Source organism: Terrapene carolina, unplaced genomic scaffold (genome assembly GCF_002925995.2).
Source record: "Terrapene carolina triunguis isolate 2854851 unplaced genomic scaffold, T_m_triunguis-2.0 Scaffold23624, whole genome shotgun sequence".
Classification (NCBI taxonomy): domain Eukaryota; kingdom Metazoa; phylum Chordata; order Testudines; family Emydidae; genus Terrapene; species Terrapene triunguis.
The window spans coordinates 4,662-21,574 of record NW_020687975.1 but is presented as its reverse complement, the minus strand read 5'-3'; the positions used below and the strand labels follow the sequence as shown (position 1 = coordinate 21,574).

General features: G+C 51.1%; 1 protein-coding gene across 1 annotated transcript; it reads left to right on the top strand.

The window, feature by feature from the left end:
• The first annotated feature begins 153 nt into the window (after window positions 1-153).
• Window positions 154-16,257, top strand: LOC113408756 (alpha-2-macroglobulin-like). The gene is made up of 7 exons (XM_026662155.2): window positions 154-298; window positions 5,419-5,602; window positions 6,237-6,393; window positions 6,696-6,748; window positions 11,583-11,603; window positions 13,980-14,148; window positions 16,169-16,257. The coding sequence occupies exons 1-7, from the start codon at window positions 210-212 to the stop codon at window positions 16,255-16,257; spliced, it is 762 nt and encodes a 253-aa protein (XP_026517940.1). The 5' UTR covers window positions 154-209.
• The last annotated feature ends 656 nt before the right edge of the window (window positions 16,258-16,913 follow it).

The following is a 16,913-nucleotide window of genomic DNA, read 5'->3' as shown; positions in this document are numbered from 1 at the left end:
GCCATGAGTCAGAGCTGTTGGCTCTGGCTCCTCCTCACGTACCTCTCCCAATTTCCCAAATGGTCCTGGCCCCCTGCCCTTATCTCGTCCCTCCCGGGGGCTGTTTGCAGAGAGAGGTATAAAGGGGCTGACCCAGCGGACAGCGAGGGTGCAGGGAGCCAGCGGACAAATCTGTGTGTCTGCCTCACTCACCACCCTTGCTCTGCACCATGGGGAAGGACAGGCTGCCCGGTGGCCTGAACATCTTCCTCCTGCTCCTCTTGCTCCTCCCTGGAGACACCTCGCCCACCACCGAACCGTAAGCTGCACATGAAGGGGCTCGTGCTGTCTTCTCGTTTCTTTCCTTCATCACCCTCGCAGCTCTGCCTATGCCCCTCAGTCCTGCCCTGCAGCCCCTCTGTTATTCCAGTTTCCTTGCCTGTGAGGGAGAGCTCAGAAAAGTGTTTCTCTTTTCTCTTCTTCTTTAAAGCCAGTTTGCTTCCCTTGGCAGCCACAGACTGTGCTTGTTCCCAAAGAGAGTCTGTGACCTAGATTCCTGACTGTCAGCACAGACCCTGGCAGTGGCACACTCTGCTGGAATATCCACCTGGGGCACTGCAAAGTAGCAACTTGGCTGCAACCTCGCCTCCATTGAGGGGCCTGAAGAGGGCGCGTGGCCAAGCTCATCCAGGAGCTGGACGGACTCAGTGTATCCCTTTGGCAGTGTCCACTGGCAGAGAGTTCCCCTGGAGCCCAGCATAGATTAGAGCATTTACCCTCCAATGCACACTCCCCTGTCCTGGTGTAGCACCCTCCTCGCTGGTGTACATGAGCAGGTGCAATTTACACTGCCCTGATTCAGCGGGCGATGGATCTAGGGTTGATAACTTTCTACTCGCACAAAACCGAACACCCTTGCCTGACCTCTGCCCCTCCTCTAAGGCCCCGCCCATGTCCGGCTCCATCTATGAGGCCCCGCCCTCCATTCACTCCGTCCCCCTCTTGTTCGCTGTCCGTACCCTCAATCACTCGCTCATATTAACCGGGCTTGCTCAGGGGGCCGGGGTGTAGGGAGGGGTAATGGCTCCTGCTAGGGATGCAGGGCCTGGCGTGGGGCCAGAAATAAAGGGTTCAGGGTGCGGGAAGGGACTCTAGGCCTGGATAGGGGGTTGGGGTGCGGGGGGGGGAGTGAGAGCTTCGGCTGGGGTGCGGTCTCTGATGTGGAGCCGGGGCTGAATGGTTCAGGTGCAGGAGGGGGCTCTGGACTGTGGTTGAGGCACGGGGTGGTGAAGGCTCTGGGTGGGGCTGGGCATGAGGGGTTTGTGGTGTAGGATGGTGCTCTTGGCTGGGGCTGAGGGGTTCAGAGTGCAGGAGGTAGCTCTGGGCTGGGGCAGGAGGTTGGGGCGGGGGCGATGCGGGCTTTGGGTGGGGCTGGGCGTGAGGGGTTTGGGATGTAGGAGGGTGCTCTGGGCTGGGATTGAGGGGTTCAAAGGGCAGGAGGAGGATCAGGGCTAGGGCAAGGCGTTGGGGCCCGGGATGGTATCAAGGGTGCAAGCGCCGGGCAGCGCTTATCTCAAGTAGCTCCCGGAAGCAGCAGTATGTCCCCCCTCTGGCTCCTACGCAGAGGCACGGCCAGGAGGCTCTGAGCGCTGCCCCATCCGCAGGCACCACCCCTCCAGTTCCCATTGGCCACGGTTCTGGGGTGGTGCTTGGGGTGGGGGCAGTGTGCGGAGCCCCGTGGCTTTGCGTAGGAGCAGGAGGGGGGCATGCTGGCTGCTTCCTGGGAGCCGTGTGGCGTGGAGGTTAACAGGGAGCCTGCCAGCCCCGCTGCGTGGCGCCGCCAACCAGACCGTCAATGCTAACCGGAGCCACCAGGATGCCTTTTCGATTGGGTGTTCTGGTCGAAAACTGGACACCTGGTCACTCTAGATGGATCTAGTCCCATAACTCCAATGTCAGATCTCTTAATCCAATGAACTCCATATTGTTTTGAATTGCCATCCTGCCAGAAATTCTGACATTTCAAAAATTGGTTTCATTGCAAATTGGAACACACAGTCCAAATTTTTCATGGAATGGAAATCCCAGAAAAATTTTATTCAGAAAATCTAAACACTACCTGTACTATAATATAAAATGTTGCATATCCTAATATATTATATTTAATATTCTATAACATTCATATAATTATATAAAAGTCCAAATAAAACATTTTTACTTTATTTAAATGGGAAAGTCAAAACAATTCATTTAGACATTTTCCCATTCAAAATGTCAAAATTGATACGCTCCTGCAAAATGTCTCGATTGTGATGAAACTGCATTTTCTGACAAAAAATGGTTCCGTCCAAATTCTTTACCCTAGCTCTGTTCCACTCTGAGCATGTAGTTTCATCTGGTCAGACTTGTCTGGATCCTGCACCTTTAAATGGAGAGACGACCCCTCTGTGCTGCAGAAGCACCTGCCATTTTGTGTTTGGTTGCATCCTACAGGAGAGGCCCACTATTCTCTCTCCATCTGTCTTACCAAGACCTGCCTTTTGTCCTGTCTCATTCTCTCGGTCTAAACTAAAGTTTGTTCTTGCTGAAAGGGCAGAGGAAGAACAGAACGTGGGGCACTGTCACCAAGTCTGTTCTGCTCTGTGAGACATTTTATGCAAATTTTAATGAAATAATTTGCATATTTGTGAATACTTTGCATATGAGCATAAATGTAAGCTCATGGTCGACAAACCCTGCCCCAAGCAGAGGGGAGGAGGGCTGGCCAAGGAGCTCAACAACACATGGCAGCTATGGGAGGTCAGTGCTGAAAGGTCTCTGGGGGCAGAGCTGCTGGGGCTGTTGTTACTGCTGGAAGCTACTGGAGTGGTAAGGCTGCTGGGGCTGGAACTCCTCGGATGCATTGGGCTGTACAGATTGAGGGGGGCTGGGGGTTTGGCGGCCAATATCAGACCCCTCACACTGTGCTTTTGCCCCAGCCAACTTCTGCAGCCTCTGCCATCACCTCCAGGCTGCTTGCTCTGGTCCAGCAGAGGGAGAGGAGGCGCCTGGCTGCCTGATCAGCAAATGCCACAGCTGCCTCTAGCAGCCATAAGGTGCAATTGCAGGAAACAGCCTGCTGCCTTCTTGCAGCTCAGCCCTTGATCTCTATTCTATGTAGGTTCTCATACTGTGCTAATCACTGTAGTACCAGCGAGCCTGCCACTAGAGTGTTAAGCAACACGACTGTCACGTGTTGTTCCTTCTGTCATCCTCACCCCAGAGAGAGAAGCGTGTGCCGTGCAGAGTCTGGCAGAGTGGGTGTCAAATGCTACCAGAGCAGAAGGGCTGATTTCAGGCCCCCTTTGCACTCACTCTGCACCAGGTGCCAGGCGGGGGAGAATCAGCCCCCGGCCTTTATTGGCAGAGATTGAAGGTAGAGAGAAAATCACTCAGGGCTTGATCCAAAGCCCACTGAGGGGAATGGAAAGAGTCCTATTGACTTCCATGGGCTTTGGCTCAGGCCGAACAAAGGGCGAAGTGGAATTTAATCAGAGCCAGGTTAAGGCTACTCCTACCTAACTCTGTCATTTTGAAATCTTGGCTAAGCAAGATGAACAGCCCCCCGGCAGAAATCTGGGTGTCCCAGGGAGCTTCACACTGCGGCACGTCCAGCCTCCCAGCAGTGAGGCTCTGCCAGCGTCTCTGCTCTGAGTCAGCAGGCTGCAGCCATGGCTGGTGAGATCTCCTTCTGTAGTAGGGTTGCCGGGCATCTGGTTTTTGACCAGAATGCCTGCTTGAAAAGGGACCCTGGCGGCTCCGGTCAGCACTGCTGACTGGGCTGTTAAAAGTCTGGTTGGCCACCCACAGCAGGGCAGGCAGGGTGCCTGCCTGGCTCTGCGAAACGCCCAGAAAGCTTCTGGCATCTCCCTCTGACTCCTAGGCTTAGGGGTGGCCAGGGGAGCTCCACGCACTGCTTCCATCCCTCCCCCTAGCGCCTGATCTGCATCTTCCATTGGCCGGGAACCGCGGCCAATGGGAACTGCGGAGGCGGCGCCTGCATGCAGGGGCAGTGCGGAGACTGCAGAGCTGCCTGGTCGCGCCTCTGCCTAGGAGCCAGACATGCTGGCAGCTTCCTGGGAGCCGCCTGAGGTAAGCGTCGCCCGGAGCCTGCATTCCAAACCCCCTCCCACATCCCAACCCGCTGCCCTAGCCCTGAGCCCCCTCCTGCACCCCAAAACCCTCATTCCCAATCCCACCCCAAAGCCCGCACCCCCAGCTGGAGACCTCATCCCCTACCGCACCCCAATCCCCTGCCCCAGCCCCAGAGTTCCCTCCCGCACCCTGAACGCCTCAACTCTGCCCCCACCCCAGAGCCCACACCCCCAGCCGGAGCCCTCACCCCACTCCCGCACCCCAAGCCCCTCCCCCTGCCTGGTGAAAATCAGCGAAGGTCGGGGAGAGCAAGAGATGGAGGGAGGGGGGGATGGAGTGAGCAGGGGCGGGGCCTCAGGGAAGGGGCGTGGTAGGGGCAGAGTCTCGGAGAAAGGGCGGGGTACGGGGCATGGCAAGGGTGTTAGCTTTTCTGGCAACCCTATTCTGTAGCCCAAATCACTCTGTTGTTGTCATTGCTGGTGAGGGGTGAGCCAAGCTGAGTAAAGTCCTCATTAACATTTGAACCTGTAAGCGAGCACTTTTCATCCAAAGATCTCCTGGCACATTGAAGGGGGGGGGGTGTAAGCAGCATCTTCAGGATCCCCATATCAGAAATGGGGAAACTGAGGCACGGAGCAGTGACGCCCAGTAGCACACAGCATTTTACTGACAGACCCAGGAATAGCAATGAGTTCTCCGGCCAAAGCCCTGTCCACTAGGCCACGCTGCCCCTTCAGCACAATGGCCATTCCCTACAGTCAGATGTCAGCGCACACACAGCCATCCGTACATTTGTATCTCTCCATTACTGAGGGCAGCAGGTGACACACCTAGATCGACAGACAGCTAGAGAGGAGATTAGATTAAAAGCCCTGGTCCACACTCCTGTGTAACTGCCTGCCAGTCTCCATGGAGGTACAACAAGCATTTCATCTGAGCTCCCTCCCCCCTGTTCACACAATACAGCAAGGGGTTGTGGGATACACAAACCTTAATTAACAGCCTGGAACTTTTCAAGCCATCCCCACTCCCTGCTGGGAGCCTGAACAAACAGCCCTTGGACAGCAATCGCTGTTAGCACAGAACTAGTTCCTTTGCTCCAGGTGGTGTCCTAGGGTCCTGGCTGACTGAGCAGACTGGCTAGTATGTTACAAAAGCAAAATGAAATTCACCATCCTGTAAGTACAAATTACAGTGCGGATGGATGGTCGGGGATTCGGCTGCCACACTAACCCATGCCCTTTCATCAGTACCTTCTCCATTCCCCATCCCCGCCTCTCTGACCTGTGCCCTTCCCCTTCTCAGGCAGTACATGGTGCTAGTGCCCTTTCTGATCCACACCAACGGTCCTGAAAAGGTCTGTATCCAGCTGACCCACCTGAATGAGTCTGTGACGCTGAGCGCCACGCTGGAATACGCAGGGGAGAACAGGAGCCTGATCGCAGACGTGGTGTCGGAGAAGGACGTGTTCAAGTGCGTCCCGTTCACAGTGAGTATCTGACCCCCACAGGGTTTATTGCCTGAGTCTGTAAGATAGTGACAGCCTGGGACTAACCCCCGCAAGGCCTGGCAGTGCTGTGGGTGACTCATTAGGAGTGATCTTCAGTCAGTGCTGAGCTCAGTGCCCGGCACGATGCTGGGAGAGGCTGTGCTACAGGCTGTGGTGTGGCTGGCTTTGTTGGGTGGTTTTCTCTCTGAGTCAGTGCTGACCTTGCGGCTGAGGACTGGTCTCCCATTTCTCAGGGGGCTCCACAAGTCTCTGAGTGAGACCGGAAAGAAAGCCATGGAAGGAGAAGGTTAGAGAACTTCCTCGAGACCATTGATGTCCATGAGCTCATCTTGTGCCTCTCCCGAGGGCCAGTTCAGGGTTTCTCCCTACAGCTCTCAAGGCTGGCTGGCGGGACAGTAGAAGAAAATGGACCCAGCCCAGCAGTAATTAATCAAATGTAGCTTCCCATTTTCCTCCATCACTGGGATCCACAGCTGGGGGGACACGATCACAGTCCATCAATCCCTTTGAGGAAGGAGCATAACGAGGGAAGGGAAATGTACCACTCCAGCCTCCAAGGGCTCAGTGCAGAGGGGAGCGTCTCTAAGGCAGCGGCTCTTTTGCTGTTCTCCAGGTTCCAAAGTCCAGCAGCTCATCAGCAGCGTTTCTCACGGTGCTGGTGAAGGGGCCGACGCTGGAGTTCAGGAGCCGGAAATCGGTGCTGGTCAAGAACTCAGAGAGCCTGGTCTTTGTCCAGACGGACAAACCCATCTACAAACCCGGACAAACAGGTACAGGGAATCAGGTGGGGAATTATATACAGAGCAGGAAATCCTCCCTGCCTCCCCAGAGACCCCACAACTCGTCACCAAGTTAGTTCAGCTGGCAGTAAACCTGCCTTCCCACCTCCTCCCCACTAGTCACAAAGCTGGGGAAGTGTGGTGCATGCATCCAACTCTGCATGTGTCCATGGGTCATTGCATCAGGGCCAGGCACAGACACAGCAGCTGCCTCAATGACTGATGGTCCCTGGGTGAGCGGCTGCAGGTATAACAGTGAAAATCTCTTCTTCTCTCTATCTTGCCCCCTGCAGTTCTGTTTCGGATCGTCTCTCTGGACGAAGACTTCCGTCCCCTGAATGAGAAGGTAGGTCTGATCGCTGGTCAGTTTCCATGGCTGACTTGGTGAGTGCTGATGATGACCCCTTTAAAGTCCTTTGTGATTCCTGGGGAACTTATTTGTATTAACATCCATCTAGAGCCGTAAAAGCGACTCTGTAAATTAAATGATCCCATCTGACTCCCCACATCTTCTACGTGGGGAGCAGTTTCTGCCGTGATTTACACTCCATTCTACTTCATTGACAGAGTGTACATAGGACAGAATATGTCTCTTTATGGCACAATATGAATTATTATACTAGATTACAATATTGTAAAGCTGGCTAGTGTGTAAATGCACCACTGCCCTCTACTGGTTGGAATCTGAAATGCACAATTCTGTATCTTAAGGCTACTACTTTGTTGCAGAGGCCACAGAAATTGTGAATTTCAATAAAATCCATGAAATCTTGGACATGGCTGTAAAAACTCATTTGATTAGCCCCCAAACCAAGTGGTGTTGCGACCTGGCACATGGGAATGCAGCCCCACTCGATTTTGGCCCTTCTGACCCTCCTTTTCCATCTGTAGAGGGGTGGACGGGCCAAACCTGAGCGGCACTGTGACCCCATGCACCAGGTCCCAATGTCCAAAATGGGGAGTCGGGCTCGGTGCTGCAGGACAGGAGCTGCCGCTGCAGGGTGAACACAGCATGCCTCCCTCACTGCTCTGGGCCTCCCCTTTCAGCACCCTCACCATACTCTTTGCATGTTGATGTAGTGCAAACTATATTATATGGTGAACTTGCCATAACTTACCGTTTCCCCCCCCCACACCACTGCTGTGAAATTTACTAAAAATTTCTGTGCCAAAATCGTAGCCTTAGCCATAGGCCTTATGCTGCGGACAGCTAACATAGATTCTTCTTTGGATTCCATGGCTGAGGCCTGGGCAGGTGGGTCAGAGTTCTGTGCCTTCTGCTGTTGCCATGAGTTTTGAAAGGCCATGGTGTATGGTAGAGTGACAGTCATGACATCAGAGATGGTCACACATTTGCTATAATGTGGAACCCCACAATGTTTTTCCAGAGTCACTGTTCAGAGACTAAATCCCTCTGAAGTGACTTTATGGACAGCTACTAAAATAGCCGATAATTCTGGCTTCCAAATGGGATCCTCTCCACCAGCAGCCCAGCTACAGAGTAGACTATGGGGTTACCTCCTGTCTGCTTCCTGCCTCTGTCATTACATTTGATCAATAGGCTGGCATGTGAGGAAATACCCCAAGAGGAAGTAGGGTTAAAGAAATGTTTAGATGGGATGATCCTTGCTCTGAGATACTGGGCCAGATTCCGATCTCATTTGTACCACTCTCAATCTGGAACAACTCCACTGACTTCATGGAAACTGGGGTTGATGTGAGATCCTAGATTGATGAGTGCATTAACTCACAGTAACTAACAGCAGTTACTGGGGACAAAATTTGGCCAGTGGGGCTAAGCTGATTCTGAGATTATCTTGGCAAAGATCTTGGGGAGGATGTTCATCTTTGCCCTGGAGCAGGGAATGGAAATTGTCCTGTTAGGATCATGTTGCCAGAAGTAAGTAAACTGGGAAAAGTCCAGAGGAGACCAAAAAATGAGAAGAGGTTTCAAAAACCTGATCTGTAAGGAAAGGTTGAAAGAATTGGGCCTGTTTAGTCTAGAGAAGAGACGGCTGAGGGGGAACCTGACAATAATAATCAGATATGTAAAATGTTGTTATAAAGGAGACAGTGATCGGTTGTTCTCTATATCCAAGAAGTAATCAATTTAGTTGGCAACAAAGGAGATTTAGACTGTAAAGTAGGAAAATCTTTCTAACTCTAAGGATAGTTATGCACTGGAACCAGGGCCGGCTCCAGGATTTTGGCCACCCCAATCAGCCAAAAAAAAAAAAGCCGCGATCGCAATCGCGATCTGCAGTGGGAATTCGGCGGGAGGTCCTTTGCTCCTAGCGGGAGTGAGGGACCGTCCGCCGAATTGCCGCCGAATACCTGGACGTGCCGCCCCTCTCTGGAGCGGCCGCCCCAAGCACCTGCTTGCCAGGCTGGTGCCTGGAGCCGGCCCTGACTGGAACAGGTTACCAAGGGAGGTTGTGGAATCCCCATCACTGGAAGTTTGTAAGAACAGGTTGGACAAACAACTGTCAGGGATGGTCTAGGTTAACTTGGTCCTGCCTCAGCACAGGGAATGGACTAGATGATCTCTGGAGGTCCCTTCCTGCCCTACATTTCCGGGATTCTATAATTCTGTCCTACATGATAAATTGCTCACAGTTGGTGGAGCTAAGAACCTCCCTCTATCTTCTGTGTTACATATGAAAAATCATAATCCTCTGTTTGTGGCATCCTTACGGGCCTTCTGAATATAGGGAACAGGACTTTGGGGCAGAGGGAATGAGTAGCAGGGCAGATGAATCTCCAGAGGCAAAAGATGATCACTGTTCTGAAGGTAAAGGAGCAGGCTAGTGTAACAGGGAGATTCTGATCACTTCATCTGATCACAAGGAAACGTAAAACACTACCGGAGAAGTTAGTGCTTTGAACAGAATTGCAAAGAATAACTATCAAAGAAGAAACCGTTGGTTTCAACATGCAGAGTAAGACGGGAATAACTGGCTTCTCCAGTGCTTAATTTGTAATGAAAGAGGTGCTGGGGGCTCAAGCAATTTTTTTTTACTTTCGTAAGTTATGCAGCAAGCCCGGAGGTGCTGGGGCTATTTACTGCCAAGCCCGGAGGTGCCGGGGCTCAGCCCTGGTACAAATTAAGCACTGGCCTCTCCATTTGATAAGACTGGAAATCAGAGACTTTCAGTGGTGGCTTTAGGAACATCCTAAGGCCCTGATTCCCCAGTCTCATGCACCTTGCGGCATCATTAACACCAGAGTAAAGTGGGCATAAAACGTTGCCAAATGAGGCTGGTTCTGTGTGCCCCACTTTCCACTGGTGTGAGTGACAGCACCGGGGTGGGCCAGCAGTGAGTCAGGCCCTGAGGAGATCACTTCTGTCTTGTGGGAAGGCATGTGACTGGGCCTCAAGACCCCTATACCTGGCTCTGTCACACCTTCCTGCACATCATACACTGTGATCTAGCTGACCCGCCTCCACCATCTCACTGCGAGTTTGCAGGAGCAGGGGACCCCGAGGAGACATCCCAGCAACAGGCCCCGCCTGATGCTGCAGAGCAGGACACAGAGAATTGAGTTGCCACCTGAAAGCCCTGGAAACCAGCAACTTTCCAAAAGGCTACACGCTAAGGGGCACATTTCCAAAGTGCCTCAGTGACTTAGAAACCCAAGTCCCATTTTCAGAAGTGACTTGGGCACTTTGGGCCAGATTGCCTAAGGGATTTAGGTGCCTAAAGATGCAGGTAGGCACCTAGTGGATTTTCAGAAGCACCTAGGAGGGTTAGGAGCCGAACTCCCATTGGCTGTGGTGGGAACTAGGTACCTCAGCTTTTGGAAACTCCTCTAGGTACCTGTCTGCATTGTTAGGCACCTAAACACCTTTACAGATCTGCCCCCAAGTCTCACTGAAAGTCAGTTCTAAGCCACAGAACTGCAAAGGTACGTAGGTGCCTGACTCCCATTCAAATCAATGGGAGTTAGATACACAAGTCCCTTTGTGGATGTGGCCTAAAGTGCCTAAATCACTTTTGAAAAAGGCTGCTGTGATAAATGAAGGGGGGGCAGGGAGCTCCCTTTTATGGACACCCAGCCAGCCAGTTAGCTACAAAATCCCTGTTAGTAGCTGTTCTCTACTTGCTTTACCTGTAAAGGGTTAAAAAAGCCCATAGGTAAAAGGAAGGGAGTGGGCACCTGATCAAAAGAGCCAATGGGAAGGCTAGAACTTTTTAAAATTGGGGGAAAAAATTCCTTTTGTCTGTCTGTTGTTGTTCTCCGGAGAGAGGAGACACAGAGCAGCAATGCTGTAAGAAGCTTTAAATCATCAAATCATACCTCGAAACTACTTATCTGAAACCCCAGATATGTAGGTAGATCAGGGAATGTCTAGGAAGACACAATTAGATTTATTTCTTTATGGCTTGTGGACTCCTCTGTGCTAACCCCAGGTGCTTTTGTTTTGCTTGTAACCTTGAAGCTGGACCTCAAGAAAACCATTCTTGATGCTTAATTATTATATTTGCTCTTTTTAAAATCTAGCAGTAGCCTATATTCCAGATGTATTTTCTTTCTTTTCGTTTTCTAATAAAATTTACGTTTTTTAAGAACAGGATTGGGTTTTTGTGTCCTAAGAGGTTTGTGCATATATTATTTAATTAGCTGGTGGCAACAGCTGATTTCCTTTGTTTTCTTTCTCAGCTCTTCTCCGGACGGCAGTGAAAGGGCTTGAGGGTACCTCACAGGGAGGAATTCCCAAGTGTGACTTCCTGGGTTCAAAGGGGTTTTTTGCATTTGGGTGGTAGCAGCATCTACCCATCCAAGGTCACAGAGAAGTTATAACCTTGGCAGTTTACTACCAGCCTGGAGTAGCCAGTATTAATTTTTAGAATTCTTGCAGGCCCCCACCTTCTGCAGTCAAAGTGCCAGAGTGGGGAATCAGTCTTGACAGCTCCTAAGTCATTTGGGTGGTTTTAAAATGTTTACCCCGAGTCCTCTAAATGCAAAACAAAGTGTTTAATTTTACAGCTGTGTTAAACTGACCAGTTCAGGCTCTAAAACATTAGAAGGCCCCGCTGGAGTTTCTCATTGAGTAACAGAGAGCAAGGGGCAGAGGGAAATGCAGAGGAGAGACGCAGAAGTCCCCTGAACAGGGTAAATGAGCTCAGTGCACGTCTGACCTCTATTTCTAACTCTGCTTCTCCCCGTTTTCCCCACAGTTTCCATTGGCCTTCATCAAGGTAAGTGGCCCATTGATTTTTACTCTCACAGCCGCTAGCTGAAAGCTGGGGCTGCTGTGGGGATGGGGAGACTCCCGTGCTCCACAGCAGAGGGGGGCTGTAGTGTGGTGTTCATTGTGAATGGGTAGTGCGGCCACTAGGGGGCTCAGAGCAAGGAAGTAAGGGTGAGTCTGTGTGAACAGGAAATAGAGTCCTGCATTCACCCCACCCACCCTCGGGGCTGGGTCTCTGGCATCTCAGCATAGAGGTGCCTTATACTGACATAGCTCATTCCCCTTCCCGTACAGAAATAAGCTAGACTGGTCAAAGGCACCTTTATCCTGGTATAACTGTGTCCACACTGGGGGGATTGAACTGGTGTCACTACACCAGTATAGCTCAAGGAGTACAACTTTTATATGTAGACGGGCCTTATGTTTATTATTTCTGCCTCTTTTTCCATTAGAAGTTCAGATCTTGTCCACCCTGGAAGTCTCTGTGGGCACAAGAGAACTAGGGAAGTGATGATATGTTAAGAGTCCATGGCGGGAAAACTGGACGCCTCAGATGGGAAGGGATCTTTAGAACGCTAATATTATTTAGGGTTGTTTGTTTTGTTTTTGTGGCCAGCTGTTTAATTCCAATGATTAACAAACAGTTGGGATAAAGGCTGTCTCTGTTAAGACAGGGTGCCCTAGATAGATGACTGTGGTGGGACTCAGGAGACCTGGGTTCTATTCCTAACTCTCCCACCCTTCTACTGGTGACTTTAGGAAGTGAGTTCACTTCTCTCTACCTCAGTTTCCCCAGATGTGAAACAAGGATAATGATTCTGACCTCCTTTGTAAAGCGGGTTGAGGTCTATCGATTTTTGCTAGGTATTTTTTTTTACTATAATTGTTTCCAACTCCCACCCCTTCAGTTAAGATGTGGCCGCTCACAATAAATACCTCTGAGATCTGGTGGGAAACCAGGAGAGACCAGATGTGGCATTCCTGCTATTTCTGAGGTTAAAACAACAAGCAAGGGGCAAAAACACACTTTTTTTCTTTTCATTTGGAAAAAGCTTTCAGGCCTTCTGTCTAAATCCATCATAAACATGGCAAAGGCAGCATAAGCCTAATTATAAACATTCTTTGCCAGCCTCCTCTGAGCCACATAGTCATGTCATCCCCTGATCCGCATCAGATTGGGCTCCCCGCTTTTCACTTGACTTAAATGTGGGGCCAACTCTCAGTAACTGCGACAGCGCAGTGGGACTTGTCCGCTGAAGGTCCTTTCACCCATTCTGCCTTCGGTGTCACCTAGTAGGGGCTCTTGGAGACAGGGCCTGCTCTCTCCCCGTCAGCCATGAGAGGTCACTCACATCCCCTGTCACTTGGCTCAGGGATAAATTCTGAATGAAATAAATCCTCTCCAGTCAGCCAGTTACCTGGGGCTATCTGAAGTAAATAGACTTTTGATGGTAGCCAAGATACAGGGGAGAAAACGGATAGAAAATGAAAGAGTGTGAACATTAAGCATGTTCCTGAGCGGTCTGGAAAGGGCACATCAAACTATATATCGCTTTTAGTTTAATCTCTTTGATGGTTTCTACTAGAGTTGGGCCTGAGCTGCAGAATTTACAACCAGGTTAGAATCTGGTCACGTCAGACCTGGTTTGGTCCATTGCTTTGGCCTGTTAATAATCAATTAGTAATTAATACTACTCAGCTTTTACAGAGATGAGGTTTCAGATCCAGTCTCCGGACCTGCCTTCAAATTTGCCCAAAACCATACTCAGGCCCTTGTCTAATTTATTCAGATTGGCCCCCCCATTTCCCACCCCCCATACATATTCTGCATTGGGTAGCAGCCTAAAACAGCAACATATTTAAGCCCAGATGAGCATTTCCATAGCCCATTGCCTTCCACATACCTGCATGGGGAGGGTTTTCTCAGCCCCAGAGGTAACTTGAGTATTTCAATCCTCAGCCAGAGAAGTTGCCAATTCTCAAACTGCAAATAGAACATTCAAGCTCCCAGGCACAGAGAAACTCACCGCATCCTGCGTCTGTGCATTGGTCTCTTAGCCTTGCTCTCTCCCATCCTCCTTGCCCACTCCATGCGGTCGTGGGCATGTTGATCGGGTGGGCAGACAACGGAATAGATTCAGCGCTGGTATCTGGCTGTTTCATCACACGCTGATTGCACAGGACTTGACTGGTTAATCCTTACAGGCTACTGGGAAAGTACAGAGCCAGCCACCAGGTGCCCTAACCTCAGCTATAGAAGAGGGGGATGATCGTATATATCCTGTATCTCTGCCGAACGTTGGACTGCAACTGCCCTGCTCTGCAGCCTCGTGCCGTGTAGACACCCTGCCTAGAAATGACCTTGTGCTCTCCTCACCTCTAGGACCCACAGAAGAACCGTGTGTACCAGTGGCGAGAGGTGGAGTTAAATGGGGGCCTCACCCAGCTCTCCTTCCCCCTCACCTCCGAGCCCATCCAAGGCACCTACAACGTGGTGGTGCAGAAGGAGTCGGGGACCAAACTCAAACACTCCTTTACTGTGGAGGAATATGGTAAGGAAGGGTCCGACTCGTGCTGGGGTGGGGGTGTTGGAAGCAGGAGCAACAGTCTGGGATTCATCCATTCCAGGCACAAAAATCCAGTTCAGGATTGTCTGGGGTGAAGATGAGTGAAGAGTGATCTGAGGAATGGGCCAGGAAAACACTGGAGGCTTTAAGGGATCAGGATCTGAGCCCCCATCCAGTGGTGTGTAGGTTTCTCCTCAGCACTTGAACTGCCAGGGTCACTGTTCACTGTAAGCCTGGGAGTATCTGGATCTGAATACAAAGGCCTATTCCTCGGGCCTACTGGATTTGGGCTGTGATTCCAGCCTCAGTACAATGCAGCTTTATTTTTGTGTAGGGTCTTTCCTACCAGTTGTGTGCAGTATATGGTACGGATGCAGAACAAACTATGTGCATGCTGCATTACAGTGGCACAGTTTGCTCCCCCTGTTCTCTGCCAATGAAACTGGCTTAACTCACCTCTCCTGTCTACCCTTCTCCCACTCGGGTCTTCACACCTTTGTCCTTGCGGCCCCTGACACCCAGAACATCTTCAAATGTTCAAAATAAATAAATAAAGACACTTTGCTTGGAGACCAAGCCTGGAAAACATCAGCCCCAAAGGACAATCTTTTGGAAGGTTTATGAGGAAAGGAAAATGAGGCCAGCAGGAGTGGTAGATTCTCAGAGAACCCATTTTGCAACCTTAATTATAGTGGTTGCCACTAATCACCCAAGGAGAGAGAAATTACAGCTCTGTCTAGTCTAGGGAAATGTACCATTCCAGCCCCCACCCCGACCACTTGTGAATCGTCCCACAGAGATGCTCCAGCCACTTACAAGCATTCCAAGAGCTTCCTCTCAGCAAGCCTAAGAACCAGCTCATTCTGAATGGGTTAGTAACAGTGGCTCCACTACTCCTCTCGCTGCTGTCCGACAGGGCATTCTGAAACTTCCCAGAATCCACTGCTTCTGGGGTCTGTGCTGGGAACTGCGGGATAGGTACCACATGGTGTCGCAACTGAAGGGCTTTAAAGCAGTGCTCTTGTAGGGCAAACCCGCAGAGCTCCGAACACCAGTCAGCATGGCAGTGCGGGCACAGTGACCAGCCTGTGCTCCAACTGGGCCGATCTCACTGGTTCCAGTGCTCCAGTGTGACCTGGCTCTGGACAGACTGTCACCTCCTTGCTTGGGATGCCTCTGCATGTGCCACTCCAAGCCATGCTGGCTTTTGCCTGAGCCTTATACCTACAGCAGCTCTTATTGAGTTTGCTCTCCAGTCTTCCCCCCACCCCCACCACTATCTTTCTCCCATTATTACCCCTCATTCAGTTAGTTCAGAACTGCTGAGAAAATTCACTTTGGGGCTGAAACTTGACAGTCTAGTGCCCAGCCAGGAGGCGAATGCAGTCTGTGAGCTCAGCCAGCAGGAAACAATATTTGCTTTTACCGTGTTATGAAACAGCTTTTATCCGACTCTTTTCACGCAGGGATAAGTTTAAAATGGCTGAACTTTCGGGCCAGGTTCCCTGGTGCAGTCCGTCTGCTTTGTACCACTCCAGGGACGCAAAGTAACCGGGCTTATGGCTGCTTTGCTTCACTGGAGCAGCACAGGAGCCAGAGCACACAGTGAATGTGGCCCTTTAAATCTGGTGAGTGACGATGGTGCACTGGGGAGTCGGGCCCTCACTAGGTATCACTTGCGTAGCATAGTTTGGAATACAGCCTCTAAAGCAACGACAGCCCGGCGGTCGGGGTTGGGCAAGGGGAGCAAAGGGGAGGGGAGCAGGGTAACGGTGTCTTTCTCTTCAGTTCCACAGTCCCTGGCCAGATCCTCAGCTGGTGTAAGCTGGCACAGCTGCTCTGACAGCCATGGAGCTGTGGTGATTTATAGCAGGCTGAGAATCTGGCAACATGCCTTGGGGATGGAAGGGGGAGAGGCTGTGTCTGTCACTCAGTGGGGAAATGACAGTGATGTACACATGTTCCCTCTGCTCTGCTCAACGTCTGGCCCTTCTCTCCCCCTCAGTGCTGCCCAAGTACGAGGTGTCGGTGAAGCTGCCCAAGAAAATCACCATCCAGGATGAGGAGCTGAAAGTGGCAGTCTGTGGTCTGTGAGTCGCTGGGTTTGAGTCACCGTTCTTTGTGCTCGTCCACCATTGCCTTCCCTCTGCTACCCCAGAAACCAGAGCTGGAGAAGGCCCCTTGGGTCACTTTCTCTCCATCCTCAGGGGCCCTGGGCAGGATTGTTCCTACTGTCTATTCTGCACCCAGCCCAAGCTTTAAATATCCCAAGAAATGGGGCTCCTCCCCCTGCCCCAGGAAACGATGTCTCAGCCTCATACAGCTCCCTCTCAGAAAGGCTTTCTCCATTATTCAACCCAAATTTCCCCTTTCTTAGCATCCTTCCATCCTTCCTAATCAGACCCCCAAGTGCCTCCTTAAATAACCCCGGCCCCCCCTTGGTGATGCCTCCTTTAGACACTTGTAGGCAGAAATTACGTCCCTACTTAGACATCCCGTAACCAGACTCGCCAGATTTAACTCTTCCTTCCCTCCTCCTAAATCCCTCCCTCCAGCTCCCTGCTCATATTTCTTGCTCTTACTCATAGACTCATAGACTTTAAGGTCAGAAGGGACCAATATGGTCATCTAGTCTGACCCCCTGCATGATGCAGGCCACAAAAGCTGACCCCCCCACTTTCCCTTAACTCTGCTGTTGAAGTCTCCAGATCGTGATCTAAAGACTTCAAGTCGCAGAGAATCTTCCAGCT

Bases quoted from the DNA above. Each gene is read 5' to 3' on its own strand.
- LOC113408756 (XM_026662155.2), top strand. From the start codon at position 210: ATGGGGAAGGACAGGCTGCCCGGTGGCCTGAACATCTTCCTCCTGCTC. The intron at 5,603-6,236 runs GTGAGTATCTGA...GCTGTTCTCCAG, and splicing joins TCAAGTGCGTCCCGTTCACA to GTTCCAAAGTCCAGCAGCTC. The intron at 6,394-6,695 runs GTACAGGGAATC...TGCCCCCTGCAG, and splicing joins CTACAAACCCGGACAAACAG to TTCTGTTTCGGATCGTCTCT.